The sequence below is a fragment of the Nycticebus coucang genome, chromosome 20, assembly GCF_027406575.1.
Source record: "Nycticebus coucang isolate mNycCou1 chromosome 20, mNycCou1.pri, whole genome shotgun sequence".
NCBI lineage: Eukaryota > Metazoa > Chordata > Mammalia > Primates > Lorisidae > Nycticebus > Nycticebus coucang.
Genome location: NC_069799.1, coordinates 55,852,042 through 55,878,829, shown reverse-complemented (window position 1 = coordinate 55,878,829; position 26,788 = coordinate 55,852,042). Strand labels below are relative to the sequence as shown.

Below are 26,788 nucleotides of genomic sequence, written 5' to 3'. Positions count from 1 at the left end.
TAATAAAAACAATCAATGGGTACATGATTTCAAATTCCACAAGGGCCTAGGCTCTCTTCTTGTTTCTCATTGGTTGTTACCCAACTTGGATTTCTTTGTTTCACATAGTTTTTATAAAAGAAAAAAAAACAGAATCTGCCACAATATGAAGACAAACACTTGCAAATAACACAGGTCTCAGTTTATATTTTAAGAAACCATACAACCCGTGACACATTTCATGAAGTTGTTTATTCTTGTTAAAACTTAAGAGTCAAGTAATCTTGGTTATTCTGGAAAAAGCACCTTGTTTGCAGGGATCGTGTTTAATCATCCTTTTCTACAATCACCTCTCCATGAAGCACCTTTCTTCTTTGATGTAACATATGAAAATAGAGTTGTGGAAACACTTAATTGAAAAAAAAAAAGAGAACAAAGGAAGATAAGCTACTGCTTTCAAATTATTTATACTTGCAACTTGTCAAGCATGACAAACTTTGAGAATAAGTATGTTATATACCACTGCTAGTCCCTAATATTTACTGAGCTTAGGTTAAGAGTACTAATGAGAGGGCAGTGCCTGTGGCTCAGTGTGTAGGTTGCTGGCCCCACTTACCGAGGGTGGTGGGTTCGAACTTGGCCCTGGCCAGCTAAAACAGCAATGACAACTGCAACAACAACAACAAAAAAGCTGGGCGTTGTGGCGGGTACCTGTAGTCCCAGCTACTTAGGAGGCTGAGGTAAGAGAATTGCTTAAGCACAAGAGTTGGAGGTTGCTGTGAGCAGTGATGTCACAGCACTCTACTGAGGGTGACAAAGTGAAACTCTGTCTCAAAAAGAAAAGAGTACTAATGAGGGTCTACCTATCACACGCCTACATATTTTAACGCCATAAGCTCTTTGGGGTTTTGTTTTGGCTTTCATTTGTTTTCAGCAAACTCAATACCTTGATATAAATATCTTCACAACGACCTGGACGGCCATATTCGGATTTAGGGTTCTCTAACTCTGTGGAATACTGGGCGTGGCACGAGGTAAGCTGGGCTGCCTGGCATCCTTCTCTCTGTTCTATTGGCTGTACTCTGAACCACCAGGGGTCTTATACCTGTGTGTGTGGACATTCCAATGGGTACCGCTAAGCTTCATCCATAGACTTCATAAACTGCTGACCACTGGCTATCCGGTGATCTCAGGAATGCATGTACTGGAACACGTCAGCCCCTGGGGCAATGGAGCAAATAAGAGGCCCCTAGCAGCCTTGGTGCACGTTCAGCACCATTGGGCAGAAAACTCCATGGTCCTAGGAGTCTAGAATATGACCTAGAAGGGGCAGGGTACTGTGTGGAGGGGTGACCACAAGGGCCAGAGCAAGGTCCTCAAAACATGGCCCACAGCAGAAGCGACTCTTGTCTGGGTATAGGGATAGCCTGTTATACATAAATAAATATGGTGGAACCTCTGTAAGCTGACAGCCCAAGGGACTGTAACAAACTAGTCAACATATGCACGTGGTCAACACAGGAACTAGGCCTTCTCTGGTGCATATCCAGTCTATGAAAATTAGGTCAATTTAAGGAGGTGGCCAGCTATGGAGTCTACTGTATACACACGAGGTCAGTTGGACAAACGGCCACCTGTCCAGTCAAATTTAGAGAATATTTTGGAACCAATGCTTTAAATCACAGTATAAATGTTGGTGGCTAAACAAATTAACCTCAGCCCTACACAATGTAAATGTAAAAATACTTCTGAAAATGATGATCCAAATAACCAAACCAATGAAGCCAACTTCGAAACAAACTTCTGATAAAAATTTGGAGAATTTAGCTCAAAGAGAGCAAAAATAAAAGGAATACATAGCTTTTATTTTCATTTTTTAATTTAGAGACCTCCTATCTTAACAAACATAACCATCGTATTACACCATCAGGCTTAAATTTATTCAGGTCATATATACTTAAAATTAACTGACAAGTTATTGTAAACCTTCCTATAGAATTCTGAGTAGTTTAGTAGAAGGAAGGGGTTTGAGTTCAAATCCTGGCTTTATTTACCAGGGAGGTGACTTTTAAGCAACTTACCTCTTTCTTCTGTAATATAAATGGGAAATGTAATACTATTTCTTTTGAGTATTAAAATAAGAACTTAAAGAAGTACTTCTAGTAGTTTTAATCAGCAAAGGATTTAATAAGCAAAGTAGAATGAGTTGGTACTACTCCATGTACTAATATGAATAATGGAATGGGAAGTGGGCCTGCCCTCCCCCCCCCACCCCCGGCTGTCTGATCCTCTAGCAAGAGGCCTCTCAGTAGGAGGCAACATGGGGAACTGGGAAGCTCCTACTGGCACAGGCTAGAATCTGTTTGTTATGACACCTGGGAAACACGCAGTCAAGAGTTGGTGGCTTAAAGCTTTAAACCGCGATCCCTCAGTTTCTGTGGAGATGTCTCAGCACTCCAGAAGAAGAGGAGAATCCCATGACTGAGCCTATAACCATGAGACACCTGCCTACTCGGTGTCTGGTTCTGCTCAAGGCAAGTTCTCATAACTCAGTGACTGTCAAGGCCGCACCGCAGCATACTGTGCCATGACAATTTTAAAGATCACTATCTAAATTATTTTCAAAAGGAAATTCAAAGCACAGTTTTTTTTTTTTTTAATCAACATAACGTAAGTGTGCCATGGAAGTTTAACTATAGGCTCAAATGCGCTGTGAGCTAATAAAAAGCTTGAAAGACTCTGCATTAACCAGACGCTGGGATAAGTTAGGGGTGTGAACTAACAGTGTACATGTCACTCCTTAGAGCTCCTGAACCGGCTTGGTGGCAAACCAGATTCTGCTGACAGCACAATCAGGCTGACGTGGTAGAAGACCATCTCTGACCCTACACCAGCTCTGACTGGGGGAAAGCTTCAAAGCTGGAGACCTCAAGGAGCCGGCCAAGTTCTATGCTCATCCCCTTCAGGTGAAATAGTTCATATTATGTCAATACATAAAAGCTACAAACTTTTCCCATTTCCTTTCTCCTCCCCCACTTACATCAGTCAGTCGCTCATTTTATTGAGGACAAACTACAACCTTACCTGTCCCTCATCATTCCTTAAGCGACCATCAATATTTGACCTAAAAATATGTCTCTCTAAAAATTTAAATGAACTGAGTAAAGTCTCAACAATTCATTGCAGCTGTTGAAGAGGATAAGAAATTAGTGAAGATGCTAAAGTTATTCAAAATATTTTAAGAAGAGCAGCTTTATTATTTTCAAGTACATAGAACAACATAAGTAAGAATAAACAGTACTCTAAGATGATTTTTCCAAGTATACACTTAATGAATAGACAGAAATGATCTGATACGTTCTTGGATAAGATGTTTATACTGATACATAATTCTAAATGCTTATAGTGTACCGCTGTCTGTTTAAAAATGATTTTTTTCTAAATGATTTATTTTTAAATGATTTTGAGAAAGCAATCATTTCTGTATTAATTTACTTACCATTTTTCTCATAGTAAAAGGCCTTCTGACTCACTCCATCTTCAGTTATTGCAAATTGTGAACAAATGTGGGATTGAAGTTTTAATGTATGTATAAGCAATAATTTCTAATTACTTCTCCTTGCTTATTAAACTAGTTTATTAAGGTACCTTTCCAAAAACTTCCCTATCGTATGCTAAATCCAAATAGTAACAAATATGTACTTACATGGTACATAGGAGGCCATGGTTATAAGGAGAAAATAATAGTAGTCGAAAGAGACATTGTACTTGTTAGGAAGTCTTAGTGAGAACATTCCCGTCTTCCTCACGTAAGGCAAGGCAGCGTATATTGTAAGAAGTTCACCAGCAACTCCGACGGGATATAAGATAATAAAAAAATTATATCTGGAGGAACAAAAAAAAAAAAAACCTCAGAGAATTATTAGTCTAGAATTCTGAGTTTTATAGTACAGTTCTTTTGCTAGTACTATATTGAAGCTTTTCTTTACATGTTTACAATGACTTCACATAAGAAGTTCATTTTCCTACTTTAATCACTTGCTTATTAATTATCCTATTTTCTAATACAGTTTCCTTTTTAAATGACAAGATTTTCTAAATAAAAAGTCAGCTTACTTTACAGTACTGAAGTATTTTTATACATAAAAAAAGTGTACATGCAGTTTTTAAAAGATTATTGTTAAGATACTTCTTTGGTGCATGGTGTCAAAATTGTCTGCTTTTCTTTCCTGTCATTAGTAATTTACTGATCAAAAGCTGTTCTTAAAAAGACTGGTTATGATCCTAATTTTATATCTAAACTTTGAAATTACCAAAGTAGTTCTTTTTTAAGAGGCTTTTGATAAACTCTCTGTGGTTACTAATTAAAAGTAATAACTATCGTAAAAAACTACTAACACTACCTAACACATCAGTAATTACTAATGAGTATGTTGTCTAAAATTACTCTCAAAACAGGAAGACAAGTTACTTCCAGAATTCCCACATTTGGCTTAAAATAGAGCTGACAAAGTTCTATCCAAAATCCAAAATAACCATGTGCTCATTTGGATCATGGCCAGGTCTCTAACACACAGTAGGCCAGGGGACACTTGTGGCTCCGGTTAAGGAAACATCCTGTGTTCCACTGGTTTCCAACAACAAGGGTCTGAAAGACCCAAGACAAAGATATTTTTCCATTAAAGAAAAACAGTTTTCTCCAACTTAGTCACTATCTTAAGTTACTAGAGAAAAGTCAAAATTTTGATGGAAAAAGAAATCAGATGAATCTGTACTTTATTTCGCTATTTTGTTGTCATTAAGAAATATCTGTAGGGTGGCGCTTGTGGCTCAAGGAGTAGGGCGCCGGCACCATGTACTGAAGGTGGTGGGTTCAAACCTTGCCCCAGCCAAAAACTGCAAAAAGAATAAATAAATGAAAAAAAAAAAAGGTTTTTTTTTTTTAAAAAAAGAAATATCTGTAAAGAAAAGTCAAATTTGTCAGTATTGAAGAAGCTTACAGACAACGTAAAAATCACCTTACTCCTCTATGCTGAGGATAATGGGTAGCAGGGAAAGATTATTTGCCAAAATAGATTAACTGTCAAAGAATGAAGTATGGTTCCCTTTCTGTGACTGTTTATTCCTTCTTTGCCTTGGATATATCCCTGGCTTTCTTACCAGTCTTCTGCAGTTATTAGTGGATCATTTAAATCAATCTTTCCCTACATCTCCATTTTAAAATCATACAATTGGACATTTGATAGTCCCTTCTCAAATAAAATATCCAGGGCGGCGCCTGTGGCTCAATGGAGTAGGGCGCCGGACCCATTTGCTGGAGGTGGTAGGTTCAAACCCAGCCCCGGCCAAAAACTGCAAAAAAAAAAAAGGAAAAAATAAAATACAGTGTAGAGAAACCTTTAAAAAAAAATACAAAAATAAAATATCCAAATTGATTTAAGCTTTTTTTTTTTTTTTTTTTACTTTATGTGGCTCTCAAAAGATTTTTTTGGTGGCATTGGTCTTTAAAAGAAAATAGAAATCATCCCTGGAATCAACTATGATAGTTTAAAGCCTTAAAGACAGTTTTCTAATTTTCTAATGAAATGGAAGCAAATTACATAATTTGACTTGACTTGCACTTTTAAAAGAGATTACACATTACCCTCTAAGTTCTGAGGGCAGTATGGGAGATTTATTTACTTATTTTACTTTTTTAGAGATGGGGTCTAGCTCTATGGAGCAGATGGGAGCACAGTGGTACAATCACAGCTCGCTGTAGCCTTGAACTTCCTAGCCTCAAGTGACATGCCTCAGATGGGGTTGTAGGCATGCCACCATGCTCCCAGCCCCTACAGGAGATTTATCTGTTTTTAGACTACATTCAGAAAAAAACATAATGCTTCCTTGAAGATTCCAAGTGCCACCTAAAATTTTTTTGAAAGGAATGCATTTCTTATATTAAAATGGAATTCAAAATGAAAACATAACTCAAGGTTCAATTATCTATTATATGGACTTTTCCAAGAAGACTCTTAATGCACAAATTGAATCAAAGTATAGCACACCAAACTGTCATAAATAAGAAGCCATTCCTATTTTTTTTTTTTTTGCAGTTTTTGGCCAAGGCTGGGTTTGAACCCACCACCTCTGGCATATGGGGCCAGCGCCCTACCCCTTTGAGCCACAGGCGCCGCCCAAGAAGCCATTTCTAAAGTGAAGTTTTATTTGAGAAAAATAGCTTCCACATTTGAACATAAATATAAATGTTATTTTTTTAACTTAATGCAGCTGGCAAATATATTTAGATGGCTGGAATTTTTAAAGATCTTTTTGACATGAAACTTATTCAGGATCATGATTAACAGACATGATGTATTTGGCTAACACATGCATTTCAAAATGGAAAAGATTTTATAATACCTTGCTTAACATGAAGGCAATTGACAATCATTCCTCAATAGAAAATTTTAAACATGAAATGGCAGAGTTTTCCAGAAAGTTAAGACATGCAAATGCATTCAGAAAGGCAGACAAAGCAATAGAAACCAATGCGTCTGATCTCAGGGAAATGTGCAAGGTGCATCTGTTATCTTCCTCAAACAAATGTTGTAAATACAGCACATAAAGAGACTGTATCATGAATTAGGATTTTGAAAGACACCAGAGGTCCAAGAGACAGCCATGCAACATAGTATTGATATGCATTCTAGGATTAGAATCCAGCTACATTCAAACCACCACCTTTTGAAGGTCCCATCAGTGAGCATGTTTTCATGTACAGTATGAATAAAACCAATGAAACACATAGAGATGGTAGTGTAACTTCCTTATGACAGACAATATATTTAAAATCAAATTACAATTTTCAAGCATTTTACTATATGGAAAATGGTCAGCCACACATGTCTAAAAAGGAGCTAGAGAATGTAAAAGAGAAAAGTCTAAAAGAATGCACAACAATTAACAGTGAGTTTTTGGCAGGCCGGAAGTGGGAGAAGCCCTTGAGCTCCAGAGTTCAAGGTCACCCTGAGCAAGAGCGAGACCTCTGCTCTACTAAAAATAGAAAAATTAGCTGAGCATGCTGGTGCACACCTGTAGTCCCAGCTACACAGGAGGCTGAGGCAGGAGGATCACTTGAGCCCAAGAGTTTGAGGCTGCAGTGAGCTTACTAATGCCACTGCATTCTAGCCCAAGTGACAGCATGACACTGTCTCAAAAAAAAAAAAAAGTGATCATCCTCACGTTAGATGAAATGTAAGGAATTTAAAAGACTTTTCTTTCTTTTTGGTTTATGTATATATCCTAAATTATATCTGAACATGTACAATACATGAGTTATTAACAAAATGAGTAATAAGCTAAGAAAAAGTGTTAGGTTTTTAATACATGGGAATCAGAAACAAGTCTGAAATTAGCTAAGGATTTAGCTAATAATAAAATAATAACAAAAGGTATAAACATAAATATCAGAGTTTTTAAAAGTAACAGAAATACAGATATGGCATTGTTAATAATATAATGTCTAATACTAAAAGACTGGAAATGGTCTAAATTCCAGAAATACAGACTAGTTCCAACCACTATGGAATACTGAGCAGTGTTAAAGAGGTGGACTAAAATGGACCAATACTGATTTAAAAAAATAATTTCAAGATAAAATACAGGGTGTCCATAAAGTTCATGTGCAATTTAAATAGACTATTTTATTTGCATAAACAAAAAGCAAGCATAATAACATTTTACTTATGTTAAAAAATTCATATCTGTGCTTTTGCATTTTCAGTAATACAAAAAAGTCTGGATGGCTACACGCTGAACTCTGAGACAAGAAAGTAGGTTGGATAAGGAGTATAAATGGGAGCTTTCTGTTTATTCCACATGCTCCTGTATTGTTTAAACTTTTTACAATGCCCCAGCTACTTGGGAGGCTGAGGCAAGAGAACTGCTTGAGCCCAAGAGTTAGAGGTTACTGTGAGCTGTGACACCACAGCACTCTACCGAGGGTGACAAAGTGAGACTGTCTCAGAAAAATAAACAAACACATTTTTAGAAATGAAAATAGATTACTAAGTAGTTTAATAAAAACTTGTAAGAAGGAAAATACTTAACCCTTGACCACGGGATGTACATCTCACCCTTCATCACCCTCTAACGTATCATGCACCTATAATTTAAAAAAATTTTGTCTTCGTTTTGAGAGGACAGAGCCACTTTGTTCTTACCTGCATCTCAGGTGTGCAGAAGTGCACACCATCTGTCACGGTTATTTTGTTACTGCTCCCATAAATACAGTCTGGAGAACAGAATGAAAAAAATCTATACTGGTTTATGATGTGTTCTCTGCAGAGCAGTTCTGCTTTTATAAAAAGTGTAAAATATCACTTGCTCCAAGAATTTAAACAGACATCGTTAGCTTTAAAAATTGTTGCTTTGGGATGGAAGTATTTGGAGCCCTTGAAATATAAATTCTCTCTACATCCAAATGATAAAATTATAAGTTAAGTGTGGCTTTTAAAAATGTCTCTATTAAAGAAAAAAAAACATTGTAGATGTGAGATAATCTGTGGATACCAGCTTGAATATTAAAATAATTTTAATCAGTTGCCATTTTTGGCACAGATAATTTAATATAATAAAAAAATGCATTTACTGTGCTTTCAAAGAAAAATGAATGACCAAGCTGGAGTATACTACTACAATTGTCGTGCACCGATTTTACTCAAAATATGTATTAACATGATTCATCTTTGGATCGTGACTCTAAACTTTAGTACGTTTTAATGCTGTTAATATCTAGAACAACAGCATTCTGGCACTGTTAGGCTAAAACGGAAATTTTGGTCCTCGGTGTTAGCTCAGCACACACATCAGCATGCACAGGACGGTGAGAAACTAAACTGGGAGACACGGATCGCCACCTGGCCCATTTAATGAAGTACGGCAAGTGGTCAAGGAGACTGAATGTGTAGAAGGAATAGCGAGTGATCTCTGTCACCGTCCACGCCACCAGAAAAAGCACCACACTCTCCTCATTCTGGATCTGCAGAATCACAGAGAAATCCACAGTGTCGTTCAAATGCAAACTTGTTTCTCCAACGAAGACATTTGTTTCAATGATCTGCTAGCTGTTATCCTGATAGAATGTTAGGGTTAGTCACTATCAGGTAATTCATTATAAACATGGAACCTAAATATGTCCTCTGCACAAGAAGGGTCACATGAGTACTGATACTTCCTTCTTTCTTTTCTTTTTTTTTCTGAGATGGAGTCTCACTATGTTTCCCTTGGTATACTGAGTGCTATGGCCTCACAGCTCACGGCAACCTCAAACTCTCGTGCTTAAGAGATTCTCTTGCCTCAGCCTCCCAAGTAGCTGGGACTTACAGGTGCCAGACAACACCCGTCTATTTTTTTGTTATAACTGTCACTGCTGGATGGCAGGGCCGGCTGGGTTCAAACGCACTAGCCCTGGTGTACGTGGCCAGCACCCTAGCCACTGAGCTACAGGCGCTGAGCCCTGATATTTCATTCTCAACCTTCACTCTAGCCAACAATAGCTCCATCTCAGGACAACATCACCCCTTCGAAACCAGAATGGGAACCATTTGACCCTCCTACTTTCTGTTAATAATTTTATCATACCCAATCTGCTATATGAACAACTCTTGAATCCTTCCTCTCATTTTTGGCCCCATTTCCACTGTTTTAATTCAAGAGCTTATCATCATCTCTGGACTAACAGTCCTACAGTCTGTCCTTTCCTCATGGGTGCATGTTTTTTCTTAAAAAGAAAACAAAGATGACAAAAAACAAATTGGAGGGCGGCGCCTGTGGCTCAAGGAGTAGGGCGTAGGCCCCATATACCGGAGGTGGCAGGTTCAAACCCAGCCCCGGCCAAAAGCTGCAAAAAACAAAACAAAACAAAAAAAAAAAAAAAATTGGAGCCAGGGACAGTGGCTCACCCCTGTAACCCTAGCTCTCTGGGAGGCCAAGGCAGGAGGCTCTCTTGAGCTCAGGAGTTCCAGACCAGCCAGAGCAAGAGCATGACTCCATCTCTACTAAAAACAGAAAAATTAGCTGATTGTTGTGGCAGCTACCTTTAGTCTCAGCTACTCAGGAGGCTGAGGCAGCAGGATCACTTAAACCCAAGAGTTTGAGGTTTCTGTGAGCTAGGCTGATGCACAGCACTCTAACCTGGGCAACAGAGTGAGACCGTATAACAAAAAAACACAATCAGCTAAGTCCTATACTTTAGAAGTTTCACTGGGACCCCACTGCTCAACAGAATAGAAAAGTGAGTCCTGTGACATCATGGCACTCTACTGAAGGCGGTAAAGTGAGACTCTGTCTCTACAAAAAAAAACAGAAAGAAAAGTAAGTTCTAATAATACTTTAGCATGACAGTTAAGGTACTTTACAATCAAAGCTCAGAAATCTCTTCAACTTCATCTGCAGTCACTCAACCCTCCTACATACTTTTCTCTGAAATGACATTAAACTTCGTTATTTCCAGAATATGCTCTGAACCACCGAGTCTTTATACATGCTGCCTAATTGCTTCCCATAGAAAACCTTTTCTCATTGTTTAAGATTCAGCTAAGGTATCATGCCCTCTAGAAAACTTTCCCAGAGTTGAATTACAACACTTGCCAATTTGTATTAAAATTTGTCTGGCTAACTCCAGCTTCAACCCTACATCCCTTCCTCAGAGAAGTCTTTCTTCACTCCCCAGATCAGACTAAGTTCCTGGGTAGACAGCCATGCATCCTGGGCTGTTGTTTCAAAGCTCTTAACACGAATATAATTAAGTCTTTGGGGTAATTATTGTTTACCCTGTTTCTCAGTTATAAGCTCCACGAGGTGAGGCACCTGTTTACTGTATTAACAGACATATCCCCAGCACACTGTCAGGCACGGAACAGGTATACAATCAGCATCTGTTCACAATTCCACACTTGTATGACGTCTCTCACTTCCCAACAGCCTTATTCATTTTTATAAATACAGAGATTAGCACAGCACCAGCTATACAGAATGCATTCCATAAAGGTTAACTAATTAAAGTGGTGAACAGATGCCAGTGGGAAAGTACTGTTGTAGAACCATAGTCACACGAAGGCAGAGATCCAGTGGAGGGTAAAAGGAGCAACGAATCTTTGGAACTCGCCCCTCTCCAGCTTCCCTTTACTTCTTCTCTCCAGCTAATGTTACCTTTCTTTTCCATCATTCTTCAGCCCTTCCGTGGTCCTAGCTCAGCCGTTATTAGGTTGATCCACTGCCTGGGACAGTCTCTCTCTCATTCTGTTCACGTTGTCCTCCTGCTTTTAAACTAATGGGCAATTTTAATTGATAAAAAATTTGGTTCTCCACGTGGCAGTCACTGGTTACGGGGGACACGTGGATCAAGCAGGTTGACTGAAAGATACTACTTAAGAGGCTGAAGTGTAGAGGGGGCAAGGGCAGAAGGTCGACAACCTGTCTCCATGCAGACAGGAGGCCAGTGAGGGTAAGAGCAACAGAGGACAGGTTAGGTATCAGTCCCCAAGCAGAGAGGAGGCCAGAAAGGGGCCAGAGATCTGTCCTCAAGTAGGCAGAGGACTCTGAAGGCTGTCAAGAAGATCAGAAAGGTTGACCTAGGAAATACTTCCATCATGGGCTTAGGAAACCCAGAAATCTTGACATAGTCAACGTGGCGTCTGTCTTGTCTAAAAGGTTTAAGCCATTAATTAGATACAATAATTAGGTCTGTTTCCCATCATGCCTTATTAAATAAAATGCTTTTTTCCTTCAAATTCCTTAACACTTTTTTGAAAATTATTTTTAACTGATAAATTAAAAGCGTATGTACTATATATTTACAGTGCACACTATGATGTTCTACAGTTTGTAAGATGCACTGTGGAATGGCCACATCAAGCTAATTAGCATATGCATTGCCACACGTATTTATTTACTCGTAGAGACAACACCTAAAATCTATTCTGTTAGCAATTTTCAAGAATACGTGTTATCAACTGCAGTCGATCGTGCTGAAGGAGATCTCTTATTCCTCCTATTTAGCTGAAGTTTGCTATCCTTTTATCCTTTTTAATTTTTAACTTAGTATTTTCCAGCTATTCAGAGCTACAGAGCTATATATTTACCTTTTTATGTCTGTTACTACAATTTGCAATGCTAAACGAGGAAAAATAAACTGTTTATACTGACATCACTGACATTATTAAAGAGAATCACTGATAGAAAAGAAGATTCTACAAAGAGAGAATTTTCTGTTAGTTATTTGACAGAATATGAATTTTAAAAATTGGAAAGCATCAGAGGAGAATATTATGGCTAAAAATGCTGATATTTGGTCCTGCTTGTGCTCCAAAGTCATCCTACTAAGCATTAAGTTAATGTATTGAGTTGGATACATTCAAAACCAATTCCTTTTTTTCCAATGCTTCTGCTCCCTGAAATATACAAACGTGAATATTTTGGATTCCAAGTTTACAACACTTACTGGTTTTATGCTGTGAGTAATGAGCCACACCATGAAGATTCTAGAACTCACTTGGACCCCAGTTACAATCACAGAAGTAGGTACAATTCCTTAAAGAGAAAAACAAGTTAACTATTGTCCTAAAGGCAATTTATAACAAAAATGAAAAATTAAAGCCAAAACTCACCAATTAAACAGTGGACTATCTGTAAGCAAATAGACAGGAATCACATGTCAATAATACAAAACATCAATCCCTGTCATGCTGGTATTAAAACAAATCCCTGGGTGGTACATAATCAGCAAGATAAGACTGATTTTGCTCAACAGCAACAAAAAGATGTTCAAATAAATGTTACTATAGAAAACAGCATGATGAAAAACTTACCTCGAGCAAAGCAAATGTCTGGAAAAATTTCAATGTCTTCTGAATACTTTTATATAAACCTCTGTGTGTTCCTTTCTCCATATAAAAACGTACCATGGCAATAGCGAGAACCAACCACCTAGAGAAAATGAAAATATTTTATAAAAATAGACCAAAACTAATATCACGGATCTGTACATTCGCATTCACAGAAGCATCATTCACAATTGCTAAACACTGGAAGTATCCCAAGTGTCCAGTCATTGAAGGGATAAACAAAATGAAGTATATATAAAAAATGGAATATTATTCAGCTTTAAAAAGGAAAGAAATTTACACATGCTACAACACCAAAGAGCCTTGAACATGTTTTGCTAAGTGAAACAAGCCAGGCACAAAAGGGTATGATTCTAGACACATGAGGTCCCTAGAGTTATCAAACTCATAAAGACAGAAGTAGAATGGTGGTCCCCAGGAGATGGGGGCGCGAGGGGGAAATGGGAAGTTCATGTTCAATGAGCACAGAATTTTGGTTTTTCAATTTGAAAAGTAACGGGGATGGAAAGAAGTGATGGTTATACAACAATGTGAATGTATACGTGAAATGAAGATTAATAATATGTTTAGGATGTTTTTTATATTCTAGACTCTGTTCTAAATGCATTACAGGCTAGGCACGGTGGCTCACACCTCTAATCCCAGCACTTTGGGAGACTGGGGCAGGAGGATTGCTTCAGGCCAACGGTTCAAGACCAGCTTTGGAAACATAGCTAGACCCCATCTCTACAAAAAATAAAAAAATTAGCCAGGCTGGTGACTCATACCTGTAGTCCCAGGCACTTAGGAGACTGAGGCAGGAGGATCACTTGAGCCCAGGAGTTAGAGGCTACAGTGAGTTATGATGACACTATTGCACTCTAGTCCAGGTGACAGAGCAAGACCCTATCTCTAAATAAGTAAACAAATGCATTGCATATTAACATTAAATCCTCACAATAACCTAAGATGAGGGAAGGGTCTACTATTTTCCCATTTCACTGTGGAGGAAGCAGGCAGGTCACACAGCCAGTCTGCTGGGACAGAAGCCCACTATTGACCTCAGAGTCTGTACTCTTGAACCCCTATGCTATCCTGGTCTGGGTCTAAGTATATATTGTTTCCGGAGATGTTAGTTAATTATGGAAATTCATACTTACATAATAAATGCATGTTTTAAGTTACGTGGGGAGTCTATGCTCATTTTAGTGAATAGTCTTGTGATCATTTATAAGCTACTCTTCCAGCTGAGACAATGGTGATGTGGAGACATTACTTACTCCAGGTCTCAGAGTTAAGTTCTTCAAGTTTGAAACAGACTCTCAGAGGACTTTGAATCCCTAGACCTGTCCTCTACACTGCATCACAGTGTCACTGTGGACACAACTCATGGATTCATCTCATGGGAAAGCCAACACTGAACTCAGTGGTTTAATGTTTCAGGGTCCCTGAAGACTTAAAATGTTACGATTTCATTATTCTCAATTCCAAGTCCCCATACTTCCAATAAGCATCAAAAAGTTTAATAAGAAAGAAAAGGGGAAAAAAAGCTTAGTAAGATGTTTCCATTCACATTTTCCATACACTTATCTTTCTGGGGAAAAATCAAATCAGATGTCTACAAAAGATATGTTTTAGAGGCAGCTATTAACCAACTAATTAATTTATTAAAGGATCATTTAGAAGGCAAGTTTTCTACATTTTTTTCCTTTGAGACAGAGTCTCACTCTATCAGGCAGACTAGAGTGCCATGGCATCATAGCTCACAGCAACCTGAAACTCCTAGGTTCAAGTGATCCTCTTGACTCAGACTCCTGACTAGCTGGGACTATAGGCACCTGCAACAATGTTCTACTATTTTTAGTAGAGATGAGGTCTTGTTCTTGCTCAGGCTGATCTTGAACTCCTGAGCTCAAGCAACCCACCCACCTCAGCCTCCCAGACTGCTGGGATTACACGTCTGAGCCAGTGTACCCGGTTTAAGTTCTCTACTTTTAAAAACAGCATTATATGATATAAAAATCCATGCATTCTAACAAGCATTAGAGCAAGTTCCACTGTTGCTCCATAGGTGGCAGTATTGTAACAACTATCAACAGTTTAGTCCTTATTATGACTGTGACCCTCCACTGTAGGAAATAAAAGAAATGGAACACATTCAGGAGTTTGAAAGGAGCATCAAACCATCTATTCTAACCTCTTATCTGTTTTATCATCTTAACAGAGCCAATCTAAATCAAGCACAGCTTACCGCCCAAAACCATGATCACAAAGGGTGACAATCAAAGTCTCTCTAAGGGCCCCACACTGAGCGAACCTTGTTCTTCCATCATCTGTTAGTTTAGTAATAGTAATAAGACAAACAAAAAAATATTCCAAAAGCGATCAGAATTTCTGCAATTAGGAATGCTTTTCTGGAATATTGTTTCGTTTCTTAAAATTTGCCAGGACTATTGATTAAATGAACTTAAACAAATAAACTCAGTCCGTGATAAAATACTCTCTCAGGGAAAACAAACCGCAAACCAACACGTTCTATATGTAGATTCCTTGCTTGTTTGCTTAATTCACTTATTTGTTCATCTTCAAGATCAACATTTACTGTATATTACTAAGCCATGTACTGAGCTAGATATTGGGAAATTACAGACAAATAAGACATAGCTTTGGCCTCTGAGGACTCTTAAGTTAGTAAGTGAAAACAGAACAGAGCAATATTAGAGATATATATCAGGAGTTACTGAACACAAGGGCTACCTTCTCACACCACTATGGCTACAGTGACCATGAAAAACCTTATCAAAGAGGATTTTCTTTTATCTAGCTGTCTTCCAATGCTGCTTTTTCTCCTGAAATATCTTGGCAACCACCTTTTCCTTAAAAAACTTGATTGTCAGCTCAGTGCCCATAGCACAGTGGTTACAGCGTGGGCCACGTTCACCGGGGCTAGTGGGTTCGAACCTGGCCTGGGCCAGCTTAAACAACAATGTCAACAGCAACAAAAAAACAGCAGGGTGTCGTGTGGGCGCCTCTAGTCCCAGCTGCCATGGCACTTTACCCAGAGTGACAGCTTGAGACTTTGTCTCAAAAAAAAAAAGGAAAGAAAAAAGAAAACTTGAACACTGCCTTTCAAGTTTTTATTATTTATAAGCAATTTCAAACATATACAAAGGTATAGAGAATGATATAGTAGACCCCTCCCACCACTACCCAGCTTATTAAGACTTATGGACAATCTTGTTTTATTTACCCTTTATTTTCTCTCCCCCCTATTATTTTGAATCAAATTCATGATACTCTATGAAAAGATCCTTAAATGTTTCATTATGTATCTACAAAAGGATTCTTTTGAATAAACATGATCATACTACTACTAGTTAACTTCTTAAGGTCACAAAACATAGAGCCAGGATATAAATTTCCTCAATTGTCTAATAATTTTTTTTTTTTTTTTTTTGAGACAGAGTCTCACTATGTAGCCCTAGGTAGAGTGTCATAGAGTCACAGCTCACAGCAACCTCAAACTCTTGGGCTTAAGTGAGTCTCTTGCCTCAGCCTCCCAAGTAGCTGGGACTAGAGGTGCCTGCCACAATGCCTGGCCATTTTTCTGTTGTAGTTGTCATTGTTGCCTAGCCCAGGCTGGGTTCGAACCTGCCAGCCTCAGTGTATGTGGCTGATGCCATAATCACTGTGCTACGGGCACTAAGCCTGTCTAATAATTTTTTAAAAGCATGATTGAAATAAGATTCATCCATTGTAATTAGTTGGTATATCTTTTATGACTCTTTTAATTTATATTTCCCCCACCCCCTTCTTTCCTTCCTTCCCTCATTCTCTGTCTTTTGTAATTATCTGTTGAAGACACTGAATGGTTACTCTTGCAATAACCCTCAGTATGGATTTTGCAAACTGAATACCCAGATGTCATTTTTACCACATTCTGTTCCTCTATCGCCTGTAAATTGGTAGCTAATTCTAAGGGTTCAATCAGATTCTTGTTGGATTTTACTAAGTTGTGGTAGACACTTCTATAAGGAGTACATAATTAACTTCTGGGTGTCTCTCTCTTTTATGACACCAACAGTTATAATGATCATTGCCTAGATCCACTATTTCAGTAATTTTTGAAAAATGATGATACTCTGATTTGTCATTTCTTTATACTTTAACCATTTGAAAGGCGGTCTTTGACTTTTATACAATCTGTATTGTTCATGTAAACTGCCTTTCCTAGACTAAAGTTATAGTTTTGTTTAGCGGCCAATAATGAGTGTTTCGCATGACTGCACATAGACGATCATCCTAATAATGAGTTAAGCTGAAACCTTCCTAAAAGAAAAAAGCCTGAGAAGCTGAACTGTATTAGAATTAAGACCATCAGAAGCCAGGCACGGTGGCTCACATCTGTCATCCCAGCATTCTAGGAGGCCAAGGCAGGAGGATCGTTTGAGCTTAGCTTGGAGTTCAAGACCAGCCTGAGCAATAGCAAGACCCTGTCTCTACTAAAAACAGAAAAATTAGCTGAACATTATGGCAGGGACCTGAAGTCCCAGCTACTCAGGAGACTGAGACAGGAGGATCACTTGAACCCAGGAGTTTGAGGTTGCTGTAAGATAGGCTGATACCATGGCACTCTAACCTGGAGCAACAGAGTGAGACTCTCTCACCAACTAAAAATAAATAAATAAATAATCAATTAAGACTATCTACTCTCTGAGAACACTGTTAAGAGAACGAAAAGCCAACCGGGACAAAATGTTTTCAAATCACTTATCTCATAAAGGACTTGTATCTAGACAGTATAAAGAACTCTCTCTGGGCAGTGCCTGTGGCTCAAAGGAGTAGGGTGCCAGCCCCATATACTGGTGGTGGTGGGTTCAAACCCAGCCCCAGCCAAATACTGGGGGAAAAAAAAAAAAACCTCTCTCCTAGCACTCTGAGAGGCGGAGGCGGGTGGATCGCACTTTGAGCTCAGGAGTTCAGGATTTCAAGACCAGCCTGAGCAAGAATGAGACCCCACCTCTACTAAACTAGCCAGGTGTTGTGGTGGGTTCCTGTAATCCCAGCTACTTGGGAGGCGGAGGCGAAGCAAGAGAATCACATGAGCCTAAAAGCTGGAGGTTGCTATGAGCTGTGACACTACCACAGGGCAACAAAGTGAGACTGTGTCTCAAAAAAAAGAAAAAGAAAAGAACTCTCAAAACTCAGAAATAGGAAACTAACCCATTAAACCAAACAAAATGGGCAAACAATTTGGATCTATATCTTCTTAGAAGATACACAACTAGCAAGTAAGCACATGGAAAGATACTCTGCCTCATTAGGTGCTAGGGAAATGAAAATCAAATTCACAATCATATAATAATATACTTATTGAAATGCCTAAAATTATAAAAGCCAGCAGGGATGTACAGCAGCTGGAAGTCTCATTTATTTGCCAGTGTGAAGGTAAAATTATGATACAACCACTTTGGAGAAAAGGCAGTTTCTTAAGAAATTAATATGTGACTGCCATCTACCCAGTCCTGCCACTCATAGGTATTTATCCAAGAAAAAACGAAGCATATGTCCATGACTGTTCATAGCTTTATTTATAGTAACCCAAACTGAAAAGAACCCAAACATGCACCTACAGATAAATGGATAAACAACTTGTGGTAGATCTATACAATGGATTTGTCCTTATGGATTAAATACAGGGTGGCCATAAAGCTCGTGTGCAATTTCAAACTGCACATGAACTTTATGGCTACCCTGTATATCCTCCTTGGCAATAAAAAGTATGGCTCTTATTTAAGATTTTTGGAAATGAACTTTGGGTTTTTGTTTTTCTCTTAAGTACTATTAAGTATACTGTGAAAAGATCTTAACGAATTTCTCTTTCTGCAAGAAGTGCAATTTTAAATTAAACACTATGGATATGAATTAACACTCTTAAAAGTCCATTGTGCATCAGCAACCCTGATAAGAACTTCATATCCATTATCTCTTTATTCCTTGTAATAATCTAGCAAAGTAGTTGTGTTGTTCCAATTTTGCAGGTGAGAAAACTAAGCCTCAGAGAGGTTAAGTAACTTGTCTGAGGTTCCCCAGCTACAAAGAGGTGAGACATAGCCTTTAATTAACACCTTCCTGTACTATTTACAAATTAAAATCCAAACATGTTAGCAAGTCATCTAAGGCCCTGTGCAATGGCTCAAGTGACATGTCCACTTTCATTTCCCACCTAAGGACCACATGTTGTTGCCTAGACAGATGTCTAGAAATTTCACACCTCTGTACCTTAACACATCCTGTTTCCTTACCCACACCTGTCAGGTCCTGCTCATCCTTCAAAGCTCAGTGTAAATACTATGATCTCCCCACAAGGCTTTCTCTGATTCTCTCTGCCTGTCTGTCCTCTGACCTCTCCACCGAGCACTTATCTCATTCTTTTATTGCAATTGTTATTTAAGTAATATATAAAAAGACAGGGCCTAAAATATTTACCTTATGTCCCTCTCTTGATGTAGAACAATGCATTCATGCAAGCTCAAAAGTATCTGTTGAAATGCACACACAAAGAGAAAGAAAAAGACCAAGTGCCACAGAAACCTTACATCCTTTAAAGATGTAATTCTACTCCTGGGAATTTATACTAAAGCACTATTCAACAGAAATGAAAGAAAAATGTGACTAGGGGCATGATTAAAATCACTCTGTGAAAGAATATAATTATGAAAACTATATAAAAATATTTGATAGACAATTAAGTAAAAATAGGATTATATTCAATAAGGCATGTAGAATTTAGATAAAAATAGAATATACAACAGAGAAGTAGTAATAATAATGCTTTAAAATATGTGTTCATTCATTCATTGACTGAATAAATATTTGAGTGCTCTAAGCAGTTTACACTGTAATAGGGACACCAGATAATAATCAATGACAAATTTGTAAAATACATTGTACAGATGTATGGCAGTTAGTGGAAAGGGGAAAAATAAAGCGAGCAAGGGAGATAATGTTAGAATGTGGGTAACTTTTGGATGAAGAAGGCTAGGTGAAGGCTCCTTGAGAATAAGGTTTTGAGTAAAACTTTGAAAACTTTTTTTCTTATCCCTCTGATATGAAGGTTGAAAAAATGAAAGATTATGCCAGGCTTACAGAATTACACAAATTCTTTTTGACATTTATAAAAATGTAGAATATCTCTTAAATATTATTTAATTGTTTTAAATTTTTTTGTGTGGTGGGGTCTTGCTTGGACGGCTGCTCTTGAACTCCTGGGTTCAAGCAATTCTCTGGCCCCAGCCTTCCAAGTAGCTGGAAACATAGATGGAAGACATTACACCCAATTTGTTTCAAAATTACAAAAAATTAATAAACACCCAGAGTTCTGGTAAAAATAATAATAATAAAACAAGTTAAGTGAACAAAAACAACTTCAATGAATTCTGTTATCCACCCCACTGAATGTATATGGTTTTGTTCCAATTTCAACACTACACCTTCTCCAAACTTACTTTCCCCATTCCCGACACCATCCTCCAATTCAGTTAAGAGAATATACCAGGCTTGCCTCTTATGCCCATTTCTAGAATTTATGTCACTTGAAATGCATACCCTCTACGTTTGCAAATTCTATTCCTTCTTAAAATCTCAACGCCTCTATCTAGAAAGCCTCCAAAAAGTTAGTTACACGGATGATTCCATTTCACTTGCCACTCACTGCCTTAAGAAAACAAGGGACCTTCTCCATGCAGGCAGAGAAAAAAACAAGTTTAGATAATCTCTGATGCCAGGAAGGGGTAGGGAGAACCAAGCGCAAAAGCACAAAAGAGAAAGCATTTAATTCTACTCCAGGTGAAGTAGGAGACCTAGAAAATTTCAAAGGGGTTGATTTTTTTTTAGAAATTACAGGGAAAGTAAGGAGAACATTACATACAAAGAATGAACAACTGAGCAAAGACGAGAGCGCTGTGAACATACATGGTGCTTCGAGGGAAGAGTGAGTCCGACGAGAGATTTCTAATGCAGGGTAGAGTGGAAATCCGAACCAGAGAGCCTATGGCAAAGGGCCTTGGGAGACAGGCGGTCTAAATCCCTTAGATTAGGGTGGAGGTCACAGGGACTCACTGAAGGCTTTTAACTGAAGTTACCCATTGATTTTCATTTCTGAAATGTAAGTTGGCCTTCAAAATGGGGAGTGAACTGGAAAGGGACAACCACCAGTAACACAGGGCAGGTGTTTCACAAAGGCTAACTACGGGGCGCCGCCTGCGACTCAAAGGAGTAGGGTGACGGTCCCATATACCGTAGGTGGCGGGTTCAAACCCACCCCTGGCCAAAAACTGCAAAAAAAAAAAAAAAAAAAAAAAGGGCTAACTACAGGGGCGGCGCCTGTGGCTCAGTGGGTAGGGCGCCGGCCCCATATACCGTGGGTGGCAGGTTCAAACCCGGCCCCGGCTAAACAGCAACAAAAATTGGCTGGGCGTTATGGCGGGCACCTGTAGTCCCAGCTACTCGGGAGGCTGCGGCAAGAGAATCGCCTAAGCCCGGAGTTGGAGGTTGCTGTGAGCTTTGACGCCATGTAACTCTACCGAGGGCGAGGGCAAGGGCGACAAAGTGAGACTGTTCCTAAAAAAAAAAAAAAAAAAAAAAGAAGAAGAAAGAAAGAAAGAAAAAAAGGCTAACTACATAAGCCTATCAGCCAGGAGAGAGAATTCCTTCCGCCCCTCCAGCAGCGCAGAGTGGGGTACGGAACTGTTCTCCATTTGTTTTTAATATCTGATTAGTTTTCTCTCCTTTCAAGACTACAATTTAGGAAAGGAGGAGGATGAAGTGGCACAGCTCTGTAGCCAAGTCTCGGATGAAATCTAGGGTACCAGCTGTGTATTTCTTTATGCCTCAGTTTCCTAATCTATAAAATACAATCGTATGTACCCCTCACAGGATTGTAGAGGATTAAAAAATGAGATAATACATCTAAAATAACCAGTACCGTCCCCGGCACATAGTAAATCCTCAATAAATACCTTCTTATGAACTGTTACCTGGCGTTCTCTATCACACCCTAAGCACATAAGACATTCAATACCGTACTAAAAGATTAAATCTTTGTCATTCACGTTTTCCACAGCCCTAAAGAGAGCTGAAAATATTAAACTTTTCCCCACATTTGTATAAGTGAATGTTTCCTGCAATGATGAGAAAATAACTTTTAAAAGGCAATAACATTTAGAAACGGAAAAGCATTTTCCCAACAGGTTTTGAAAAGCAGTTGACCCAGAAATCACTCTGACGGCTCTTTGAAGACAGATAATTATTGTGTAACCTCAACTGGGAAGTCATGCTCCAAGCCAGAAATAAAAGTACAGGGTATCTATCGGCAAAGGAGCACCAGGCCGTAAAGATGCTGGACGCGAGCGCCATACTCCGACAAGGTGGTGGTGGTGTCTTTTTTTTTTTTTTAATTGTCCCAAGTAAGAAGCTCCTCTAGGATATACGATGTTTTCGTGTGTGTGTGTGTTTGTGTGTTTTCAGTTGAGATCAAATTAAAAGTTAAATTCTGCCCACGGATCGCAGCACGAGGAAACGCAGCCGGACAGCTCCCGGTGGCCGGAGCCCGGTGCGTCTTCACCAGCGGCGGGAGGCATCCACCTCCCCCGCGGGTCGGCCCCGCATTCCTGCCCGGTCTATACTTAACCTCCGGCCAGCGCCCCGCGGCCGCCGCGCCACGCCATACACCGTATTAGGCAATGCCCGGCGAGCCGCGCCGGCCCCCCCGCCCCATTCAAGCCGGCGGCGGCGCCGAGCCCCTCCCCCACGGCCGTCCCCGCGCCTCCCGCCCGCGCCCACCCGCGGTCTGGCCCGCGCGCGCCCCCGCGCCACCCCGCGCTCCCGCCGGTCGGCTCGTCCCCCGAGCCCGGTGTAGAGGGACCTCCGGGGCGCGCGTACCCCGCGGTCATGGCGATGTTGTAGAAGGTGAGCCAGGTGGTGGCCAAAAAGCCGAGGCGCCTCCTCTTGCCGGCCGCCTCCCTCTCGTCGCTGGCCTCCGAGGCGCCTTCCTCCTCACTGGACACCATGGTGGCTGCGCAGCCGGAGGGCGTGGACGACAGGGGCAGGAGATCCGGAGGGGACCCGGCCGAGCGCACAACCCAAGCGCCGCCACCCGCTGTCTCTGTCAGGCGCCCCATGTGCTGCGCGCGGGGAGCTCGGCGCCGCCAGCCGGGCCGCCCCGCGAGGGGGAGGAGCGGACGCCCTAGGCCCCGCCCCTGACCCCGGTCCCGCCCCCTCCCCGTCCCGCGGGAGAACTCGCGGCCCTGGTCCTGCTGGCCTGGCTGCGGCTTGGGCTCCGGATCCCGCGAGCCGCCAGTTACGATTTGCAGGCGGCGCTGTGGTTTCTGCTGCTGTGGAAAATCGATCGCTCCGCTAGCTGGGGAAACCTCTTCCTAGAGAGACGCCCCAGGCGACTTGCGTCCTGACAACGTGCCCCTTGCTAATGCGTTTAGTCCGGACGGGCGGAACGCACCTGGAGTTGCGTGGGTCTGCCCTTAGGACCCTTCGTAGTTTCTCCATGTGCTGGCAGGTGGCAGGATCTTCCCACCTCTCATTCTTAAGACTTTCTAGGGAAAAGGCCCCCACGTGGCCCAGTTTCTCTTTTACTGGCTCGTCGGCATGTGGAAAGTTAATACAATGAGACTGTCCCACGTTCGTGGATTCTACCCGTGCCAGTGTTCTGCGGGCACTGATCTCAATTCAAGGCAGAATGTTTGATGTCGTGGGGAAGCAGGAGAAAACAAGACTTGATAAGATACGAAAGAAGGAAAGTTCATACTGCCCTGCACTCTGTAACTCTCGCCTTTTCCTCTTCCTTTCAGTACCCCTCTTTCTCCTGTCAGCGTGCAGTTAAGCAGGGAGCGCTGGAGTCAGAGTGCTGAAATTCAATCCCCAAATTCCTGACTCCACTCTTTTTCAGTAGCAAAAAGGAGGACCCGGTCCACGCGGGTCCTAACTCTGGGCACCTCTCCCAGGTGGCACTACCTGCTTTCTCTGGGGAACTTAAAAAACTCCAATAGGAAAATGGGGAGGGGAGGAAGAGTCCGAGGCATGCCTAGTTTAGAAATAATGGCCCCAAATTGTTCAAATTTGAGGAAAACATGAACCCCAATAAAAAGGCATTTAAAATGAAAATGAAGAAGTAAAGTGGAAATTAAAATTTCTTGAGCATCCAAATACACAAGCTATCTAGGGAAAAAATCTGACAAAACATGTGCAAGATAGGTACACTGAAAGCTATAAATCTCTGGTGAAATGAAAGACCCAAATAAATAGCTATTCCACAATCAAGAATTGACATACTCAATACTGCCAAAATATCAGTTCTCCTAAATCCAAGCAGAATTTTTTGTTTAATTTGACAAGCTAACCATCAAATTTATATGGAAATGCAGAGGAAGAACAAAGTTGGGGCACATACATAACTGACTTCAAGACTTAACTATAAAATGGCAGTTATCACTACAGTGTGGAAGGCATAAGGAGAAACATAGAGACCAACAAAACGGAATAAAGTACAGATGTAGAATCCGTACTTATATATTTATATAAACATGTATTTTTATGTTCAATTGACCATCAACTAAGAAGCCAAGGTACAATAACAGGATAAAATCTTTTTAGTAAATGGAACTGGATACGATATTTTAAAAAATCACTCTTGACCCTTATTTCACACTATGGACAAACATTATCTTGAAATGGATCATAATATAAGGCTAAAGGTATAAAGCTTGTAAGAAAATATAGTAGAATCTTTGTGATCTTGGGGAAGGCAAAGATCTTAGGTACAAAGATTTCTTAGGTGCAAAAAAGAGCACCAATAACTAAAAAAGGAAAAAAAGACATTGAAATTCATCAAAATGTGCAACATCTGCTCTTTCAAGGTGAAAATATTCACAATATGTGTATCTGACAAGGAATTTGTGTCTAGAACATAAAATGAATCCTTGCAACTCAAAAGATCAGTTGTTTTAAATGAACAAAAAACATTTTATTTTTTGAATACTTTAAAGATATAGAATGGCTAATAGCATGTGCATTGTTAAATGCTGATTAAACCCACAGTGAGATATCACTACACAACCACTCAAGTGGCTAATATTTTAAAATGTTAGCAAGGCTGTGCAGCAAGTGGCCTTCTCATGCACAGCTAAAGAGAATACTGTTTTGGAAAACAGTCTGGCAATTTCTTAAAAAGATCAACATACACTTACCACGTAACTCAGCAATTTCATTCTTTGTATTTAACCAACGTAAGTAAAAACATATGTCCACACAAAGACTTATAACAAATGTTCATGGCAGCTTCAGTCTTGGTAATTCTAAAGTAACCCACATGTCCATCAACTCATGAATGGATAAACTGTAGTATAGTTATCTAATGGACCATTACTCAGCAGTAAAAAGGTACAAACTTCAACAGTAAACAAACAGTAAAAAGGTATAAGTGGCTCACATAAACTTTATACTGAGCAAAAGAAGCTAGACACAAAATAGTACATCCTGTTTATATGAAACTTTAAAAGAAGAACATCTAACCTATAGTAACAGAAAACAGAAAAGTTGCCTGTTGCTGGGGTCTGTGGGGAGAACACACTAAAAATAGACAGGAATCCTTTTGAGGTAATGTAAATGTCCACTAGGTTGATGCTAACACAGGTATATGCATTTGTCAAAAGCTTATACCGAACACATAAAATAGATGCATTTTGACAGTCTTACTTTGTCTCCCTGGGTAGATGGCTATGGCGTCACCGATCACAGCAACTTCAAGCTCCTGGGCTCAACTGATTCTCTTGTGTCAGCCTCCTGAGTAGCTGGAACTACAGGTACCCACCACAATGACCGGCTATTTTGCAAGAAGGAGCTTCGCTCAAACCTGTGAGCTCAGGGAAATCCACCCACCTCAGCCTCCCAGAGTGCTAGGATTATAGGCCTGAGCCATTTCTTTAAGCATAAATCATTAGAGGTGGTTTTTAAATGCTGCTAGTGGTTTAGATTTTACAGTATTTATTGATGTTTAACATAAAACCCAATAATTGTGGTAAGGTGGGTCTGTATTTTACAGTTAATGCTTCCAATTATTTAAACTTAATGGTTCCAATTAGTCACACTTAATGGTTCCAATTATTCCTTTAAAACATTGAATCTGACACAGAATGTCCCTTACTGTTACAATGATTATGCTTTTTACAAAGTTAGATATAATACTTTTTTTAAAATGAGCCCTCATAAATACAGTAGGAATAAATAACATGTCAACAGATTTTTAAAAACTATCCCTTTAAAAAGTGAATAATTTACTATGTGTTATGTACAAACAGGTGAAGCCAAAATGAAACAAAAATGGAGCTTATTCTTCCAAAGCTAACAGTATTATGCGGTAGATAAGAAAATCATACAAAGGCTTGGCACCTGTAGGTCAAGCGACTAAGGCGCTAGCCACATACACCGAAGCTGGCAGTTTGAATCCCACCCAGGCCCGCCAAATAACAATGACAACTATAACCACATAATAGCTGAGCATTGTGGCGGGCACCTGTAGTCCCAGCTACCTGGGAGCCTGAGGCAAGAGGATCACTTAAGCCCAAGAGTTTGAGATTGCTGTGAGCAGTGACACCACAGCACTCTACCCAGGGCAACAGCTTGAGACTCTGTCTCAAAAAAAAAAAAGAAAAGAAAAAGAAAATCAGACAAATTAATATATTCCAAGATATAATAGTAACATACCACCTCTCATGTGCCAGGCAGTTTAGCTGATTTAGTCTACACAAGAGTCTTTTCAGATAGGTGTTATTATCTGCATTTTACAGATGAGTTCCTTGAAGTCTGGAGAAGCTAAGAAATTTGCCCAAGGTTATAAACTAATAAGCAGCGATTGTGAAAGTCTGCCTGAA

The 26,788-nt window shown here is 39.8% G+C and overlaps 1 protein-coding gene across 1 annotated transcript; it reads right to left on the bottom strand.

Annotated features, from left to right (window-relative positions):
• Nucleotides 1–215: 215 nt before the first annotated feature.
• On the bottom strand, nt 216–23,057 carry HACD1 (3-hydroxyacyl-CoA dehydratase 1). Its single transcript, XM_053573123.1, has 7 exons — nt 22,788–23,057; nt 12,831–12,948; nt 12,630–12,648; nt 12,464–12,552; nt 8,880–9,001; nt 3,686–3,864; nt 216–388 (listed from the first exon to the last, which is right to left on the bottom strand). Exons 1-7 carry the CDS (start codon nt 23,024–23,026, stop codon nt 306–308), a joined length of 849 nt encoding a protein of 282 aa, XP_053429098.1. The 5' UTR covers nt 23,027–23,057; the 3' UTR covers nt 216–305.
• Between the last annotated feature and the right edge of the window lie 3,731 nt (nt 23,058–26,788).

Coding starts and splice junctions, on each gene's coding strand:
- HACD1 (XM_053573123.1), bottom strand. CDS start 23,026: ATGGGGCGCCTGACAGAGACAGCGGGTGGCGGCGCTTGGGTTGTGCGC. Junction 12,949..22,787: donor AACATCGCCATGACCGCGGG/GTACGCGCGCCC, acceptor CATTTTCTCTAG/GTGGTTGGTTCTCGCTATTG. Junction 9,002..12,463: donor TTACTCACAGCATAAAACCA/GTAAGTGTTGTA, acceptor GTGATTCTGCAG/ATCCAGAATGAGGAGAGTGT.